Source organism: Myotis daubentonii, chromosome 15 (genome assembly GCF_963259705.1).
Source record: "Myotis daubentonii chromosome 15, mMyoDau2.1, whole genome shotgun sequence".
NCBI classification, from domain to species: domain Eukaryota; kingdom Metazoa; phylum Chordata; class Mammalia; order Chiroptera; family Vespertilionidae; genus Myotis; species Myotis daubentonii.
The window spans coordinates 192,420-210,653 of record NC_081854.1 but is presented as its reverse complement, the minus strand read 5'-3'; the positions used below and the strand labels follow the sequence as shown (position 1 = coordinate 210,653).

Sequence of the window (18,234 nt, the reverse complement as noted above, 5' to 3'; positions counted from 1 at the left end):
GCCTTAGGCTCTGCAGGCCACCTGTGTTCTCTCCCCCATGTTCTCTTTGTACCTGGCCTTTGAAAAAAAGTAAAATCCCTTTTTAGCTGTATGAGGTCTCCTGCAGCTGCTGTAACAAAATAGCACGGACCGTGTGGCTCAGGCAGCATTCATTTTCTCACGGCTCTGAAACCGAACAGTCTGGGACCAGGGGCCAGCACAGTCGGTTCCCTGACGACCCTCCTCCTCGCTTGCTAATTCTCTGTCCTCCGCGGTGGAGAGAGAAGTCTCTGGTGGTCTCCTTTTGAGGGCACCAGTCCCCCTGCATGAGGGCTCTGCCCGTAGGACCCCCATTAACATTATTTTCATAAAGGCCCTCTCCCCAAATGCCGTCACACGGTGGGGTAGGACTTCAACGTGTCAATTTGGGGGAGAACAGTGTAGCTCCTGGCATTAACCTTCTGAAAGCGCACACAGTCTTGGCCTGTGCCGGGCTGTGTTTTGCTCATCTACGACTTTGAACGTCCTCTTTGCCTTTAAATCTGTGATTTTGTGGAAAAGTAGTGGGTGGAGTCCCTGCTGTTTCCTGGGACAGAAAGTCAGAATCAGTGGCGTGACCAGCAACAGACAGACCCTCAGAAGTGAAGACGCTGAGGACTGCATTGGTGTCTGAGCAGAGCACTGCCCCTAGGCGGGAACCCTGTGGATGCTCTGGACACCACACCACCCACACCGCCTCCCTCCCTGCGCCATCCTGCCCTCCTCACCCTTCCTGTCGGGGGGCAGGGCCCCTTGGTCACACAGGCGATGTTTCAGCTCCCCGTGAGCCTCAAGGATGTGGTGGTGAGCTTCACACCTGAGGAGTGGGGACGGCTGGACCTGGTCCAGAGGACACTGTACCGCGACGTGACTCTGGAGACATGTGACCACCTTGTCTCTCTGGGTAAGCTGGGCTCTACCCATCGCAGTGGCTTTCTGCCCCTGGGACGCCGAGCTCTGACTCCGGGGAGGTGCTTGTGCTGGGTGATCCCCAGAGTGGGTGACTGTGTGTGCGCGCGCGCTTGCTTACAAATCAAACCTACCCTTTAGTAAGGTCCACAGATAACTGTCATTCTTTACAGTAACGAGAAACTCTAATATATAGACCTGATAATCCTTTCTCTTAGGAGGAAACATATTTCTGGACTGTCTATTCAGTTATTCTACTAGAACACCTTATATTTTGTAAAATTACAGAATATATATATATATATATATATATATATATATATATTCCTGTTTGTTTGTTTGTTTTTCCTTCATCTTAGATTGTGCCTTTAAGAGCTAACCCTATGCTCAGGACAGAAGTGAGTCCCTTTTAGATGCAGATCCTGGGTATTGCTGTTGAGTCAGCCTCCACTGCACGTTTGTGACTTATTTCCTAGGAATGGCTCCCGGGCCCTCCTGGTCCATCCCGGTCTGACCCCAGGGGAGAGGGCTGGGCCTGGGGACACAATCTCTCTCTCTGGAAGCAGAGCATCAAGTACTGTTTTTCCCTATTGACCAGGACTTCTGCTCCCCACTGCGGATGTGACCTCCTGCCTGGAGCGAGGTGCTGGTCCGTGGAGGGCGGAGCAGGAACCGCCTCCCGGAGGTGAGAGCATTTCGTTAACTTGGGCAGAGGAGGAGGGAGGCCGTTTGCGGGAGCTTCCTCGGCGTTCTCTGATGCCTCATGTCCAGCAAGACAGCCGTGCCGTCCTCCGCGGGTCCAGCCCAAAATGTGCTGCTGTCGCCTGCACGTTTCTCAGGCCTGGGTTTGTTTCTGTTCCCGTTTCCCTCTCTGTACCCTCGGCCACCTTGTCCTGTTCCCAGGCCTCCTGCCCTCTCTTCTCACCAGCCCCTCATCCTAGCTTCCACCTGAGGAAGCAGTCCTCAGGTCTCCTTTCAGTTTCTCTCTCATCAGTTACCTTTCTGTCCCTCTCTTCCTCTCCCTTCCTCTCTCTGAAATCAATAAAAACATATTTGAGCCCTAGACAGTTCGGCTCAGTGGATAGTGCGTCAGCCTGCGGACTGAACGGTCTTAGGTTCAATTCCGGTCAAGGGCATGTACCTTGGTTGCAGACTCCTCCCTGGCCTGGGCCCTGATCTGGACTCGTGCAGAAGGCAACCAATCAATGTGTTTCTCTTACATCGATGTTTCTGTCTTTCCCTCTCTCTTCCACTTGCTCTAAAAAAATCAATAGAAAAATATCCTCACGTGGGGATTAATTAATTAAAAACGTATTGAAAAAATAAAAAATAAATAAGGTACCATATTCTCAGGTCCCAACAATATCTTTTGTGCTTATTGAGGACCACATGTCCTCAGATCAGTTCCTTCTATACATTCTCGCCCTGACCGATTGGGCTCAGTGGATAGAGTGTCGGCCTGTGGACTGAAGGGTCCCAGGTTCGATTCCAGTCAAGGGCATGTACCTGGGTTGCGGGCACATCCCCAGTGTGGGGTGTGCAGGAGGCAGCTGATTGATGTTTCTCTCTCATCGATGTTTCTAACTCTCTATCCCTCTCCCTTCCCCTCTGTAAAAAATCAATAAAATATATTTTTAAAAGAAATACTTACATTCTCGTGCTTATATATATATCTTTATTGATTTCAGAGAGGAAGGGAGAAGGAGAAAGGGAGAGATAGAAACATCAATGATGAGAGAGAATCATTGATAGGCCACCTCCTGCACGCCCCCCACTGGGGATTGAGGCTGCAACCCGGGCATGTGCCCTTGACCAGAATTGAACCCAGGACCCTTCAGTCTGCAGACCGACGCTCTATCCACTGAGCCAAACCAGCTGGGGCTCACGCTTATTCTTATTTCCCTACTCCCTCTTTGGGTATCAGCTCTCCTCAATCAGCTCTTCATTACCTTTGCTTGTTTTTTGTGCTTCTTTACTGATTTCCTATTTGCTGGTCCATCCCACTCTTTTACATCCTGCATGGAATTATAGTTCATGGACTCTAAACAAACCCAGAGGCACCTCTCATACTTGGTGTTTTCCTTCATTCTCCTTCCCATCTAAGGCTTTTGCAGTCATTCAGGCATTTTGGATTTCTTTCAGAGTGGAAGACTTCACTTGAAAAGAAAGAGTCCAGTTCTGAAGAGGATATTGGTGTGGAAGAACCATCCTTCCACATGGAAATGAAACGCTGTATAGAGGGCCCCTGGTCTGTGTCAGTAGGAAAAATACAGGATTGGAGGGAGCAGCCAGAGGAGCACCAGGAGGAATCTTTGAGTCAGACTGTCCCTACCTCGGGGGGAAATGTGTCTGCTAAAGTGGAACATTGTGAGCATGACCTTGGCGGAAGTTATCTGAGTGAAAGCCCTCTACCTCTGACATTACCTGCAAGAACACCTTTGCACAAACTTGACTCACAGTTTCAAGAGTTGAAACAGAATTCAGTTTTCATTAATCATCAGAAAGATGGTGCCCATCTGCAGCCCTGTGAAAATCTTGAAAGTGCCAGGGCCTTCTCTCAGAGCGTTCACTTGAATAAACTTGCAAATGTTGAAACGGGAAATAATAAGCCTTATGATTATACTGTTGACAGTGATTCTTTCCACTATGGCACATCTGTGCGTTTCCATAATAGAAGTTTTTCGGTAGAGAACAGAGATGATTGTAAGGACAATGGAAATATTAAGCACAGCATGTCCCTGAAAGAAAACAAGCCAGTGCGTTTTGGAAAAAGTCAGGACACGTGTGACAAACGCATTGTACAAACTGAAATAATTGTCGGTGATCCTGGATGTGAGGAGGATTATGGTGCCTTCTGTGCGGCCTCATCTGTTCATGACGGTGACATCATCAAGACCAGAAAGAAGCCACGCGCATGTAATCTACGTGGAAAATCCCACAGCTGTTGCTCTGAGCTTGCGCACCAGAGGACACACACTGGAGAGAAGCCATATACCTGCAGTCATTGTGGAAAAGCTTTCAAATGGAGATATCTCCTCGTTGCGCATGAGAGAATGCACACTGGAGAGAAGCCGTATCAGTGTCACCTGTGTGTTAAGTCCTTTAGGGATCCGTCAGCTCTTATAAAACACAAGAGAACCCACACAGGTGAGAAACACCATAATTGTAATGATTGTGAAGAGTTCTTTAACTGGCAGCGTCACTTTACTAGGCGTCAGAGAATTCATAGTGGAGGGAAACCGTACTTGTGTACTCGCTGTGGAAACGCCTTCAGCCGTAGCTCTGACTTTGTTGCACATAAAAGGATTCACAGTGGAGAGAAACCATACGAATGTAACCACTGTGGGAAATCTTTCTGGGAGCGAAAACAGCTTCGTGCGCACCTGCGAACTCATGCTGGAGAGAAGCCATTTTATGAATGCAATCATTGTGGGAAAGTTTTCAAATGGAGGTCTCACCTCATTCTGCATCAGAGAACACACACTGGAGAAAAGCCTTATGAGTGTATTGACTGCGGGAAAGCCTTCAGTGATGGGTCATCTCTCAGAAAACATGAGAGAACACACACTGGCGAGAAACCCTACCACTGCGACCAGTGTGGGAAATCTTTTCGGCAACAGTCACAGCTTGTCGTGCACAAGCGAACCCATACTGGGGAGAAACCTTATGAATGCAGTCATTGTGGGAAAGCTTTCTGCCAGAGATCTGGCCTCATTGTGCATCAGAGGACACACACTGGAGAGAAGCCCTATAAGTGTAAAATTTGTGTGAAAGCCTTCAGCCAGAGGTATCTCCTCGTTGTGCATCAGAGAACACACACTGGAGAGAAGCCCTACCAGTGTGCCATGTGTGTGAAAGCCTTCAGCGGTCGTTTAGCTCTTAAAAAACACGAGAAGACACACATGGTCGAGAAACCCCATGAATGAATGTAATCATTGTGAAAAAGTTCTGTATGGGGCAGGCACCAGTGAATTCACACTGGAGAGAAACCATTTTTGTGTGCTCATTGGGGAAAGTCCTTCTGCTGTAACTATCTATCTTGCACATAAAAGGATTCACACTGGAGAGAAGCCCTGTGAATGTAACCACTGTGGGGAAACTTTTTAGCAGTGATCACAGCTTTGTGTATCTGCAGATTCATTCCAGAGGGAAGAAACCTTATTAACACATTCATTGTACAAACGGTTTCAAATGGAGATGCGCCAGAGAACACACTGGCGTCAAATCCTATAAATGTAATCACTATGAAAAGGCCTTTTCATGCTAGAGAGAAACCAACCCTATAAGTGTACTGAATGTGAGAAGGCTTTCAATTATTACAGATCCCTTATTCAGTATGAGACAACTCGGGGGAGAGGAACCCTATGAGTAATTAAGATGGAAGGGCTCAATGCCAGAACTTCTTTCTAGACATCAGACAACCACATGCTCCAGAATTGCTTGGTGTGTACATGGAAACTGCAGATTACCAATCTTACCCTGATTTACAAAGTCAGAATCTCTATCAATAAAACCCAAGAGCCTGTCATTCCCCAAACCAGCGCAAGTTACCTGTATGTGCACTAAAGTGTGTGTACGTATACCTTTAGGTGAGAAGGTATGAACATGACAACTGATGGAAAGCTTTTAGCAGGAAATGGGAAATTCAGAATGGAACTGTGTCCATCACATTATTATTTTATTGCAAACAACCACCCAAACTTAATCAGATGTTATCCCTATAATACATTCGTAGAAATGATAAGGTATTGGAAGGTTTGTTCCCCCCCAAAAAAGGCTGAAGTGTATATCAATAATGGTAAAGTGGAGAGGCCATTACTACAGATTTGAGCAAAGTGAAAGCAGGTGGGAGACCATCACCTGGAGATGCAGAGTGGAAAAGGCTAAAGCCAGGACCATGAAGAGAGGGCTACGGCACTGGAGGTCCCAGCCCCTTGACAGAGTTTCAGAGTAACAGTTGGGGCAGAAAAGCAGGGTTAACTGATGGTCTGTCGATGAAATTCCAAGTTTCCTGCCTCTTCTTGTTTTGCATTATCTGCCTGTGGCTGAGCAAAATAAAATAGGGAGTAAATGAGGTATCCCCCCCCCCCAAAAAAAAAAAAAATTTAGTCTGGAGACTGGGAGATTGATGCTCCAGAACAAGGGCTGCCTTTTCTTGGCATCTCAGTTACCTTCATCCCAATACCTGGTTCTGGCCCCACTCTCTTCAAAGCAAATCTTGCCATTAAACAAGCTTCCCTCCCCATCTATGGAGGCTCCCATGTTTTTCCAGATAGTCTCTTCAAGATAGATGGAAGGTAGGGAGCAAGAGACGTGAAAGCTTTCAGTGTGAAAGGAAAAACGGATTAAAAAAAGAAAGAACAGATGCTTGGGGAACCGAACATTTAAAATGCAGATTGAGCCAAGAAATAATTGCAAATGAAAATAAGTCTAAGATAACTCGTAGAGAGTTATGAGGACAAAAATACACTATAATTGGCTAAAAAAAAGAAAGTTGGAGAAGAAAAGGAAACTCCTGCAGAGCTGAAAGAAAATCTTAAGATCATGCCAAATACTGTCCGGGATTAGTGGGATCCATGTAGCATGAGAAATTGAGAATACTGTAGTCAAGAAAACATTGTAGAAACTTCTGGAGAGTATAAGTTTAAATCTAAGGGAATTTTTTAAAAAGGAGTGTTCTAACGGGGGAGAAGGGGGTGTGTATCGGAACTCTAGGGTAAACAAATTGTTAAAAAGAAACAAATATACAAGACAGTTGCAGTCCAGGTGTGAGCCAGACTTCAGAAAGGAGTCTTCATTTGACTGTGATGTTAATGTTTCATCTTAGAAAAGGCAGAGGACTCATGAGATTGGAATAAAAGAGGGCGATTGTTTTGCTTGGCCCTTCACTAAACACTATTTTTATAACTAGTATAAACAGTAGGTGCTGGTTTTGCTTTTTACAAAGAAACTCCTAAGAGCAATGGCAAGTTTGGGGGTGGGGTGTAGGGGAGTTTCTTTGTATCCTCATCTTAGGAAGTTAGCTTTTAAATAGAATAGTTAGGTTACTTAGGAGGCCAAAATTAGAACATGAAACAGTGATAGGACAAAAATTGGAGTCAAAGAGGATCACAGAACTAAGTAAAATCTTAATTCCTTATCAAAGAAGGAAGGCAGTAAAGTGTATAAGCCAGGGAAGATCAGAACATAGCCTTATTTAGGAACTGGAATAAAAACGGTTAAAAGTAATCGGTGGAATGTGTGGCTGGTGGGTAGGGTGGAGCCGGAGACAGTTGCTTTCCACTTTAAGCCTGTCTTTCCTTCCCTGGCACACTTCTTATTCGAGTAACCTCGTATATGTACCCATAGGTGAGCAAAACAATGTACAGGAGGACAATTGCAGTTAATTTGTGGGATTATGTACACTTTCCCTTTTTTTGATTCACTATTGTAAAAGTAAATTGGCAATTTAAACAGCAGGCGTGAGAGGAAAATACGTCAGACTCTCCTGTTTGCCTCATTACAGTAGGACAGAAAGTCTCCTTGGCTTCTTAGAAGTCATTGGAATTAAAGATGGGTTAATGTTATTTGTTTGTTGGTTGGTTGGTTTGTTTGTTTTAATATATTTTAATTGATTTTTCACAGAGGAAAGGAGAGGGATAGAGAGTTAGAAACATGGATCAGCTGCCTCCTGCACACCCCGCACTGGGAATGTGCCCGCAACCAAGGTACATGCCTTTGACCGGAATCGAACCCGGGACCCTTCAGTCCGCAGGCCGACGCTCTATCCCCTGAGCCAAACCGGTCAGGGCTGGTTTGTTTTTTATTGATTTCAGAGAGGAAGGGAGAAACAGAAACATATGATGAAAGCGAATCACTGATCAGCTTCCTCCTGCACTCCCCTCACTAGGGATGGAGTCCGCAACCCAGGCATGTGCCCCAACCTGGAATTGAATCGTGACCTCCTGGCACATAGATTGATGCTCAACCATTGAGCCACGCTGGATGGGCTGTTTTTAAGACTTGATACTGCAGAAGCCTTATCAGGAACTCACTGTGGGCCTGGAGAGGGGATTGTTATCCTGGGACAACTAGGCAGGGTCTTTGTGAAGAGGAAAGACAAGTGTGTGGCCCTAACCAGTGTGGCTCAGTGTTAGAGCCTTGGTCTGTACACCAGAGGGTCTTGGGTTTGATTCTTGGTCAAGGGCACGTACCCGGGTTACAGGTTCGATCACCAGCACCAGTCAGGACCAGTGTAGGCGGCAAGCGATGGATATTTCTCTCCCACTCTCAATGGACAAAAATCTCAAGTGAGGATTAATAAATAAGACGTGTGGGAATTGGCGTAGCCACAATTACTGTATTTCCCCAAGGTCCTTCAGGCAGTTGATGGCACCTTTCATAACATCCTTTAGGTGACAGCCCTTGTGATTCATAGGGGACCGCCTTGTGAGGGGCGGTCTGTACAGGGCTGGCGGGGACTTGGCATCTTGGGACAGTTGGCCCTGCTGCCGCAACCAGCACAGTTCTGCAGCTTTCAGAAGGTGGAGCCTGGGAGGAAGGACCCACCCAGCAGATTCAGCAAAGTGAATGTTTGACATCATACGCACCCACGCACACACACACATATACATACACACACACACATACGCACACACATACACGTGCGTGCACACACATACATACATACACATGCACACACACATACATACAGTGGGGCCTTGACTTACGAGTTTAATTCATTCCGTGATGGAGCTCATAACTCACTGTGACGCTCACTGCGCCAAGTAGCGGTGGGATATCTGAAGCTGGCTCGTAACATGAATTTTTTGAGCTTGTAACTGAAAGCAAAAAATTGGCAGAGAGATGGCTCATATCTCAAAAAAACTTGTTAGTCGGGACACTCGTAAGTCAAGGCCCCACTATGTGTGTGTGTGTGTGTGTGTGTGTGTGTATATTGATTTTAGAGAGGAAGGGAGACTGCAACCCAGGCATGTGCCCTTGGCCAGAATCGAACCTGGGACCCCTCCGTCTGCAAGCCGAGGCTCTACCCACTGAGCCACACCGGCTAGGGCTTGTGTGACATTCTTGTCCAGACATCTAAGGAAGTTCCACTCAGTAAGTCCTGAAAGTAGCTTTGTTCAGTGAAGGTGCTACTGGAGTCTCAGAATGTGTGTCTGGGGTCCCGGGGTACTATTCACGTCCCTTCTCTCCAAAATGGGGAGCCCACACAGGCTCTGTGGCTGTGTGCTCCTGGAGGCAACCCCCAGTGCGAATCACACACACAGACACCTGTATGCAGGAAGTGGGAGGACGGGGTATGTCTGCAGTGAGTGCGTCCGGCCCTGCCTGAGAGGCGTTCTGCCCTTAACAAATCAGAAACCTGAGGCTCTTAAGGACCCAAGAACTGGGCTCATTTAAAACGGGAACCTAAGACCTTTCCACCTGAAATGATCGTCATAATGTGCGTAGGACCCACCTGAAAAAGGTGTTGGAATTGCAGGTTTCTGGGCCCATCTTCAGAGAGTTCATCTGGTCAGGCTTAGGTGGTACCTGGATATTTGTGTAGTTTGAGGACACTTTCTGTAACCTATATTTGTAAACATTTTGTATTCTCAAAATTGTATATTTATGCCCAGCCAGTGTGGCTCAGTGGTTGAGCGTCGACCTATGAACCAGGAGGTCATGGTTCGATTCCTGGCCGGGGCACATGCCCAGGTTGTGAATTCGGTCCCCGGTGTTGGGCATGCGGAGGCAGCCCGTAATGGTTCTGTCTCCTCACTGGTGTTCCTGTCTCTCCCTCTCCCTTCCTCTCTGACATCAATAAAAATATACCTTTTAAAATTGTATATTTATGTTTCCTTTTTGTTGGTTTCACTTGAAGTTGTAACTTAGGTCAAAAGAAGACCCAAAACAGAAGCCACACCTATTTTGTCTTACCGCCAGCTGCTTTTATATATTTCAGAGAGGAAGGGAAGGGGGAGAGAGAATCATCGATGGGCTGCCTCCTGTATGCCCCACACTGGGGATCGAGCCCGCAACCAGGGCATGTGCCCTGACCAGGAATCTAACCGAGAATTCCCGGTTCATAATCCTACACATAATGTGTTTTGGTTTTTTTTATTATAAAGCAATTTAATTTTTGCCTTTTTTCAATGGAAGTTCTTCTGTCTCATGACCTTTCCGTTCACTTTCAGATAACTCAGCCTGGAAAACACTTTTAGGTAAGGTGCTTACAGGATCCAGTGCCACAAAATAGCTCATGAACTTCCTTCAAAATTACAGCCCCTCTCCCTCCCTCAGCTTCCTGCCAGCCACCTGAGGGGAATGCAGCTCCCTTCCTCTCCCTCCTCTTCTCCCTCCATCTCTCTGGCTGTTGTTTCTGACTCCACTGGGGATGCTGCCAGGGAAGAACATGGAGAGGAGAAGGGAACGGGTCCCTCTTAATTCACTAACACGTGTATAAGGTGGTTTTGTGCTTTCTGAGCCTTGTAGATGGTTCAAAGTCTCTCTCATGCGGGCACTTTTATGGGTTTCTTAGGGATATTCCATCCCTGGGGGTCTTTTCCCTACAATTTTCTTATCAGGTGGATGCCTTTAAGGTTGCTTTCCTGCCCTAACTGGTTTGGTTCAGTGGATAGAGCATCGGCCTGTGGACTGAAGGGTCTTGGGTTCTATTCCGGCCGAGGGCACATGCCTGGGTTGCAGGCTCGATCCCCAGTGAGGGGTGTGCAGGAGGCAGCCAATCAATGATTGTCTCTCATCATTGATGTTTCTATCTCTCCCTCTCCCTTCCTCAGAAATCAATAAAAAAAAAAAAAAATTTAAAAAAAAAAGAAGAAAGAATCCCTGGCCTCATCTTGGCAATCCTCCGCTTGTAGCTGCCTCGCTCCCATCTCTGCCTCCATCAGCATGGCGTCTCCTCATGTCCTTGTATCTCTCTCCTAAACATAATTTTTTAAAAAATATATTTTATTGATTTTTTTACAGAGAGGAAGGGAGAGAGATAGAGAGTTAGAAACATCGATGAGAGAGAAACTTCGATCAGCTGCCTCCTGCACACCCCCCACTGGGGATGTGCCCGCAACCAAGGTCCATGCCCGTGACCGGAATCGAACCCGGGACCCTTCAGTCCGCAGGCCGACGCTCTATCCACTGAGCCAAACCGGTTTCGGCTCCTAAACATAATTTTGATACAACTAGCAGTGGGATGATTGGGGACCCACAAGACCACCCCCACATCCAGAGATTTTCCAGATTTCATGGGACCCCATGTGTAGTTTTATGCAGCTGATGTGCCGAGGATACAGTTGTTTTGTAAAGGAAAATTCAGGCAGAGCCTGGGGAAATCCATGTGTAGGTTAACATCGCTGGCCCGCCTTTGAGGTGGTCACAGACAGCACAGAACCTGGCAAGCAGGCACCTTCTGCCCAGCTTGTACCAAAGTCCACACTCCCAGAGGCAAAGCCGGGGCTCAGTGCAAATAACGTTTTATTACTTTTTTTTTTTTTTTCAGAGACAGGGCACAGTGAGGCATCAGCCTACAGACAACACTCAAAGCCTACTTCCCGGGTGACAGCCAAGGGCCCACGTTACATTTTAGGACCTTGAACGTGTGCAGCCTCAGGCTGCCGTGTTCACCCTTTTTGTGTAAGTTTCATACCTCTTCAAACATGAGTACAGTTAGCCATAGTCACAGAACCTGTTCCATTAAGCTGCTTAAACAGCAGCTCCGGCCGAAACCGGTTTGGCTCAGTGGATAGAGCGTCGGCCTGCGGACTGAAGGGTCCTGGGTTCGATTCCGGTCAAGGGCATGTGCCTGGGTTGCGGGCACATCCCCAGTAGATGTGCAGGAGGCAGCTGGTCGATGTTTCTCTCTCATGGATGTTTCTGACTTTCTATCCTTCTCCCTTCCTCTCTGTGAAAAATCAATAAAATATATTTTTAAAAAAATGTATGGCTTTTTATTGACTTCTTTTAGAGAGAGAGGGAAAGGGAGAGATAGAAATTGATGAGAAACATCTGTCCGCTGCCTCTTGGACGCCCCCTACTGGGGCTGGAGCCTGAAACGCAGGCATGTGCCCTGACTGGGAGTCAAACTGGGAACCTCTCAGGTTCAGGGCTCAACTCTCAGCCGCTGAGCGACACCTGCCCGGTTTATTGATTTATTTGAGAGAGAGAAAGAGAGAGAGAGAGACCGATTTGTTGTTCCACTTACTTACACAATCATTGGTTGATTCTTTTTGTTTTTTGGTTTTTTTGATCGGTTGATTCTTATTGTGCCCTAACTGGGATCAAACCCTCAACCTAGGCACTCTCCCTGACCTGAATCGAACCCGCAACCTTTTCCATGTGCGGGATGACGCTCCAACCAACCGACCCACCCAGCCAAGGCGGTAGAAATATTTTTAGAGTCCGAGGCAGCAAGGCACCCCAAAGATAAAAAGGGGCCCTGGCTGGTGTGGCTCAGTGGGCAGAGCGTCGGACTGCGGGCTGGAGGGTCCCGGGTTCGATTCCGGTCAAGGCCACACGCCCGGGTTGCGGGCACGATCCCCAGTAGGGGGAGTGCAGGAGGCGGCCGATCCACTATTCTCTGTCATCATGGATGTTTCTATATCTTCCTCTCCGAAATTAATAAAAATATATGTATTTTAAAAGAAAAAAAGGGGGCCCCCAAGGCCCGATTAACACCAGCTCATCCAGTCCCGCCGTAGAGAGTGTTGTGAGGGGGGCGCAGGCGGGAGCCGCCGGAGAAGAGGTGCTGACCGCGGAGGCTGGGACGCCATCCCCGCCCCCCGCGTCTCCCCGGCGACACGGGCCCCGGTCGCCCCACCGCCTCGCGTCACCGCATCCCGGAGTCGCCTCGGGCCCCATTGGCCGGAAGTCGGTAGGCGGAGGCTCCCATTGGCCCGATGCCAGAAGCCTCCCATTGGTCGAAGCTTCAACAAACGGAGACCCCATTGGTTGCGCGCTGCCACGTGCCGCGTGGCCTTCTGGGAGTTGTAGTTTGGACGTCCCCGGAGCGGCCGCCATTGTCCCGCGGTGGGCGAGCAGTAGCGGACCCTGCGGCGGGGGCGGCGCTCGGGTTTGGGGTCGCCCCGCGCTCTCGTCCTCGACCTCTCGGCTCCGGATGGACCCTGAGGAGGAAGCGGCCGCGTGGGCGATGGCGGTGGCGCCGGGGCCGCCGCCGGGACGGCCTCAGGTAACAGTAACAATAGCCGTAACGACGGCGGCCGCGGGCCGGGCCGGACGTATCCCTCCGCGTCTGACCTTTCACCCCCGCGGCGCGCCGGGGAAACTGAGGCGAGGCGGGCGTGCGCGGCCGCTCCCCCGCCTCCCGGGCTCGGATGCGGCTGTGGGTCCTTCCCGGGACCCTGGCCTGCGGGCCGGGCAGCCCCTCGGGAGGCGAGGAGACGTCAGTCGGCCCCGCCCCCCGTGAGGGGCGGAGAGACACTCCGGGGCCCCGGCGAGTCCAGGCGGAGTGGCCGCTGCCTGTGCTTGTCTGGCTGAGCGTGACCTATGAACCGGGAGGTCAAGGTTCAAGTCCTGGTCGGGGCGCTGCGGGCTCGTTGGGGAGGGGAGCGTGCAGGAGGCAGCTGATGCCTGATCCTCTCTCGTTGATGCATCCCTCCCTCCCTCTCCCTTCCTCTCTCTAAAATCAACTTTTTACTATATTTTATTTTATTTCTTTTGCAGAGAGGAAGGGAGAGGGATAGTCAGAAACATCGATGAAAAACATCGATCAGCTGCCTCCTGCACGCCCCCTACTGGGGATGTGCCCGCAACCAAGGTACATGCCCTTGACCGGAATCGAACCCGGGACCCTCCAGTCCGCGGGCTGACGCTCTATCCACTGAGCCAAACCGGTTAGCGCTAAAATAAATTTTTAAAAAAATAAAATGCCGCCCCAGCTGGTGTCGCTCAGTGGATAGAGCGTCGGGCTGCGGACTCAGGGGTCCCGGGTTCGATTCCAGCCAAGGGCACCTGCCTGGGCTGCGGGCTCGATTCCCAGTGCGGGGCGTGCAGGAGGCGGCCGATCCATGATTCCCTCTCATCGTTGATGTTTCTATCGCTCTGTCCCTCTCCCTTCCTCTCTGAAATGAATAAATAAATTTTAAAAAAGAGTAACTTTATTTTAAATAATAATAATAATAATAATAAATAAAGTGCTGTTTCTCCCCATTGTAAGGAGACAAAAGCCACTCAGAATTCCTGAAGCTGGCATCTTTGAACTTTTTTTTTTTTTTTTAAATCCTCACTGGAGGATATGTTTACTGATTTTTAGCAGAAGGGGGGGGGGGGACGAAGAGAGAGAGAGAGAGAGACATCGATGTGAGAGAGCAACATGGGCCAAAACTGGTGTGGCTCAGTGGATAGAACGTCGGCCTGCAGACTGAAGGGTCCCGGGTTCGATTCCGGTCCAGGGCATGTACTTGGGTTGCGGACACATCCCCAGTGGGGGGCGTGCAGGAGGCAGCTGATCGATGTTTCTCTCTCATCGATGTTTCTAACTCTCTATCCCTCTCCCTTCCTCCCTGTAAAAAATCAATAAAATATATTAAAAAAAAAACACAAAAAAAGGAGAGAGCAACATGGGTCAGCTGCCTCCTGCACCGGCCCCCACCGGGGGTTGAGCCTGAGCCCCAGGCATGTGCACTGAATGGGAATTGAACTGTGACCTCCTGGTTCTAGATATATATTTTTTTGTATTTATCATTATTATTTATTTGTTTGCTTATTTTTATAATTTTTTTTTATTGTCTAAAGTTTTACATATGTCCCTTTTTCCCCACTTGACGCCCCCATCCCCACCCCCCAGCCATTCCCACCCGGGCAAGCCCCCACTGCCCCCGTGTCTGTGTCCATTGGTTCTGCTAACGTGCATGCACACAAGCCCTGTGGTTGCTCTCTAACCACCCCTCCCCTTCCATTTGTCTCTCGATCTATTCTTGTTCATCAGTTTATGTTGATCATTATACCCCACACATGGGTGAGATCATGTGATATTTATCTTTCTCCGACTGGCTTATTTCGCTCAGCATAATGCTCTCCAGTTCCATCCATGCTGTGGCAAATGGTAAAAGTTCCTTCTTTCCTACAGCAGCATGCGTTAGTGTTCCATCGTGTAGATGCACCACGGTTTTCTAATCCACTCATCTACTGATGGGCACTTAGGCTGTTTCCAGATCTTAGCTATGGTGAATTGTGCTGCTGTGCACATAGGGGTGCATATCTCCTTTCTGACTGGTGTTTCTGGGACCTCCTGGTCCTTAGGTATATGCTCAGCGGGGAGATAGAAACATGGTCAGCTGCCTCCTGCACGCCCCCCACTGGGGATTGAGCCCGAAACCCAGGCCTGTGCCCTGAGGGAGAATCCAATGGGCCACCCTTCTGCGCAGGGGATGGCGCCGGGCCTGGAGACACTGTCCAGCCCGTTGGTGGGTTCTTGCACGTGCCCCGACCTGGGCTCACCCCTGCACCCTCAGCCTACGGGGACGGCGCTCTCCCTGCCAGGGCTCCTTTGTTAGCTTTGTTATGTGGCCTTTACTCTTGAGTTGTACGATTTCTTTGTATCTTCCGGATACAGATCTTTTATCAGATTAGTGTGTGTTTTGCAATTAGTACCTTCCATTACGTGGGTGTCTGTTCGCTGGAGTCTCCTCTGCAGCACAGGTTTTTCATGTTGAGGACGTTCCGGTTACTTCCTGCTTGTGCTTTTCGCTGTCGTCCTAAGAGTCCTTTGCCAAGTCCAAGGGCATGAAGATTATCCCTGTGTTTTCTTCTAAGAGTTCAGTCGCTTCAGCTCCTACGTTCACGTGAGGCAGGGGGCCGACGTTATGCTTGTGCACGCGGCTCCCTGCTTGTCCTGGAGGACGTGTCTCATAGCCACGCAGGCCCCGCCACAGCTCCGAGGAGACAGGAAACGGGGGCGCCCCTGTGGGTCCCTGCCCTGGGCTGCTATTTGTTGTCAGTTCTCACCCGAGGACATTTTTCTGTTGATCTTTAGAGAGAGTGGAAGGGAGGGGGAGAGACAGGAAGAGACACACACATCGACTGGTTGCCTCTGGCACGCACCCTGCCCAGGCCCGGGCATCGAGCCCTAACCGAGGTCCGTGCCCTTGACTAGAATGGAACCTGAGGCCCTTCAGTCCACAGGCCGATGCTGTATCCACTGGGCCACACTGGCCAGGGCTGTGGGACATGTTTTAAGTACATTGAATCAATTTCTAGAAATTAAGAGTTTTCTCTTGAAAACATGACCTAATTTTCAGCTTCTCACTGGAGACGGGCAGTTCTGACCACTTGAGGCCGCGTTCCCCCACAGTCAGTGAGTCCAGCTGCCCCTGTACCCAGGGCCCATCCCCTGTCCCCTCCAGTGTCGCCCTCGGGTTAAACGCTCGCACTGGCCACGCCAGCCCTGGGAGCCTGCTCGGTCCCTGAGGGCAGGGGCGTTTCTGAGTCTTCTCTGTAGCCCTCTTGTCAGAGTGGCCAGGCCCGGCTTTGAGCCTGAGGGTTCGTGTAAACTGAAGATGCAAAACAAACCCTCCCAGGCCCAGGGCCTGACAGCAGCCGTTCTGCGGCCCACAGATCTGAGAGGCAGGAGCGCAGCACAGCCTGTGTCCGCACCCTCACCTGTCTGACCAGTTGTACGTCTGCGGTGGGCGGTTCTGATCTCGCTGGTGGCTCTCACATGTCCTCGCTTTGCCATCCACAGGGATACGTAGAAGCCCAGTAGGTGCCAGCAAGACCCGGCTCACATCCCCAGAACGTGCTCGCTCTCCTCCTCCCCACTCCTCCTCTTCGTGCGAACGCTGAGGGGACACCCAGCGATTGAGCCTGTGTGTGATGTTTCAGGAGCCGGTGACCTTCCGGGACGTGGCCGTGGACTTCTCCCCGGAGGAGTGGGGGCGGCTGGACCCGGCGCAGAGGACGCTGTACCGGGACGTGATGCTGGAGACCTTCGGGCACCTGCTCTCTGTGGGTGAGGCCGCCACCCGAGCTGAGAGCGATTCCTGCGCTAATTCTTCATGGGTAACAGGTCGTAGGGCCTGGGCTGGGGACCAGGACCTTGGGTTCTCCGTCCCTGAGGGACCTGTGGACGGGGAGGTGTCCGCCCTCCGCTGTCCCGTTGCAGAGCCTTCTCCTGTGTGAGACTCCCCGCCTGGCGGTCAGGGGTCCAGGGCTGGGGGCGGGGCAGCTGCTTCGTGTCCCGAGCAGAACCCACATTCCGTGTCTCTCTGTTTCCAGGGCCTGAGCTTCCCAAACCGGAAGTCATCTCCCAGCTGGAGCGAGGCGCTGAGCTGTGGGTGGTGGAGCACGGGCTCACCCAGGGCTGCTGTCCAGGTGGGGATCCCTATGGGGCGCTGCGGGAATGGGTGGTGAGCCGGGTCCTCCGGACCAGTGCTCACAGCGAAAGGTGACGGGGAAGGTCCAGAAAGGGGAAAGGGCGGGCGAGGCCAAGTCCAGAGGAAGGCAGGCTCCAGGTCACTGCTCCCCGTGGGCTCCGGGTCACTGCTCCCCGTGGGCTCCAGGTCACTGCTCCCCGTGGGCTCCAGGTCACTGCTCCCCGTGGGCTCCAGGTCACTGCTCCCCGTGGGCTCCAGGTCACTGCTCCCCGTGGGCTCCAGGTCACTGCTCCCCGTGGGCTCCAGGTCACTGCTCCCCGTGGGCTCCAGGTCACTGCTCCCCGTGGGCTCCAGGTCGCTGTCCCCGTGGGCTCCGGGTCGCTGCTCCCCGTGGGCCCCGGGTCGCTGTCCCCGTGGGCTCCAGGTCGCTGCTCCCCGTGGGCTCCAGGTCGCTGTCCCCGTGGGCTCCAGGTCGCTGCTCCCCGTGGGCCCCGGGTCGCTGTCCCCGTGGGCCCCGGGTCGCTGTCCCCGTGGGCTCCAGGTCGCTGTCCCCTGGTGCTGAGTCTGGTGGTGGTTGGAGCAGCCAGAGCAAATGGGTTCACCTTCACCTCATTGCACTAAAGAGGGAGCCCTCCTGGGCCTGGAGGCCTCGGCACTGCAGCCCCCCAGGGTGTCCTGCGGTGGGCACCCCGCTTGCTTGTGGCCTGTGACTCGGGTTTTATAAAACAGCTGCTCGCCTGCCCGAGCCCCCAGGCTCCTGCTCCAGGCTTCGTCCAGCGTCTGCTCCCAGCTCCTGACGGCAGGCTCGCCATCTGTTGGGGTCACAGCTTGATCCCCAGCATCTGAGGTCAGATAGCGAGTGTTTTAGGCTCTGCAGGCTGCGTGTAGTCTGTTTTCTATCACCATGAACACAACAGCTTAAAACAACACACACTGGGCAGGGAGAGCGGGTGGGCTAGAAGGGGTCAAGGTGGAAAAGGGG

General features: G+C 50.9%; 2 protein-coding genes across 6 annotated transcripts in view; both read left to right on the top strand.

The window, feature by feature from the left end:
• The window catches only part of ZNF544 (zinc finger protein 544), a 276,321-nt gene extending 269,901 nt beyond the window's left edge, over positions 1-6,420 (top strand). For 4 of the 5 annotated variants that reach the window (XM_059665580.1, XM_059665581.1, XM_059665582.1 and 1 more), the window contains exons 3-5: positions 796-922; positions 1,526-1,612; positions 3,070-6,420. In XM_059665580.1, coding sequence (XP_059521563.1) covers positions 796-922; positions 1,526-1,612; positions 3,070-4,853 — 1,998 coding nt within the window. In that variant the 3' untranslated portion in view covers positions 4,854-6,420. The remainder of the gene's footprint in view (positions 1-795; positions 923-1,525; positions 1,613-3,069) is intronic. The other variant, XM_059665583.1, reaches the window with a different exon arrangement.
• The window catches only part of LOC132217204 (uncharacterized), a 58,322-nt gene that overhangs the window by 35,446 nt on the left and 4,642 nt on the right, over positions 1-18,234 (top strand). The window contains exons 9-12 of the mRNA XM_059667278.1: positions 766-922; positions 12,621-13,108; positions 16,762-16,888; positions 17,155-17,250. Coding sequence (XP_059523261.1) covers positions 766-922; positions 12,621-13,108; positions 16,762-16,888; positions 17,155-17,250 — 868 coding nt within the window. The remainder of the gene's footprint in view (positions 1-765; positions 923-12,620; positions 13,109-16,761; positions 16,889-17,154; positions 17,251-18,234) is intronic.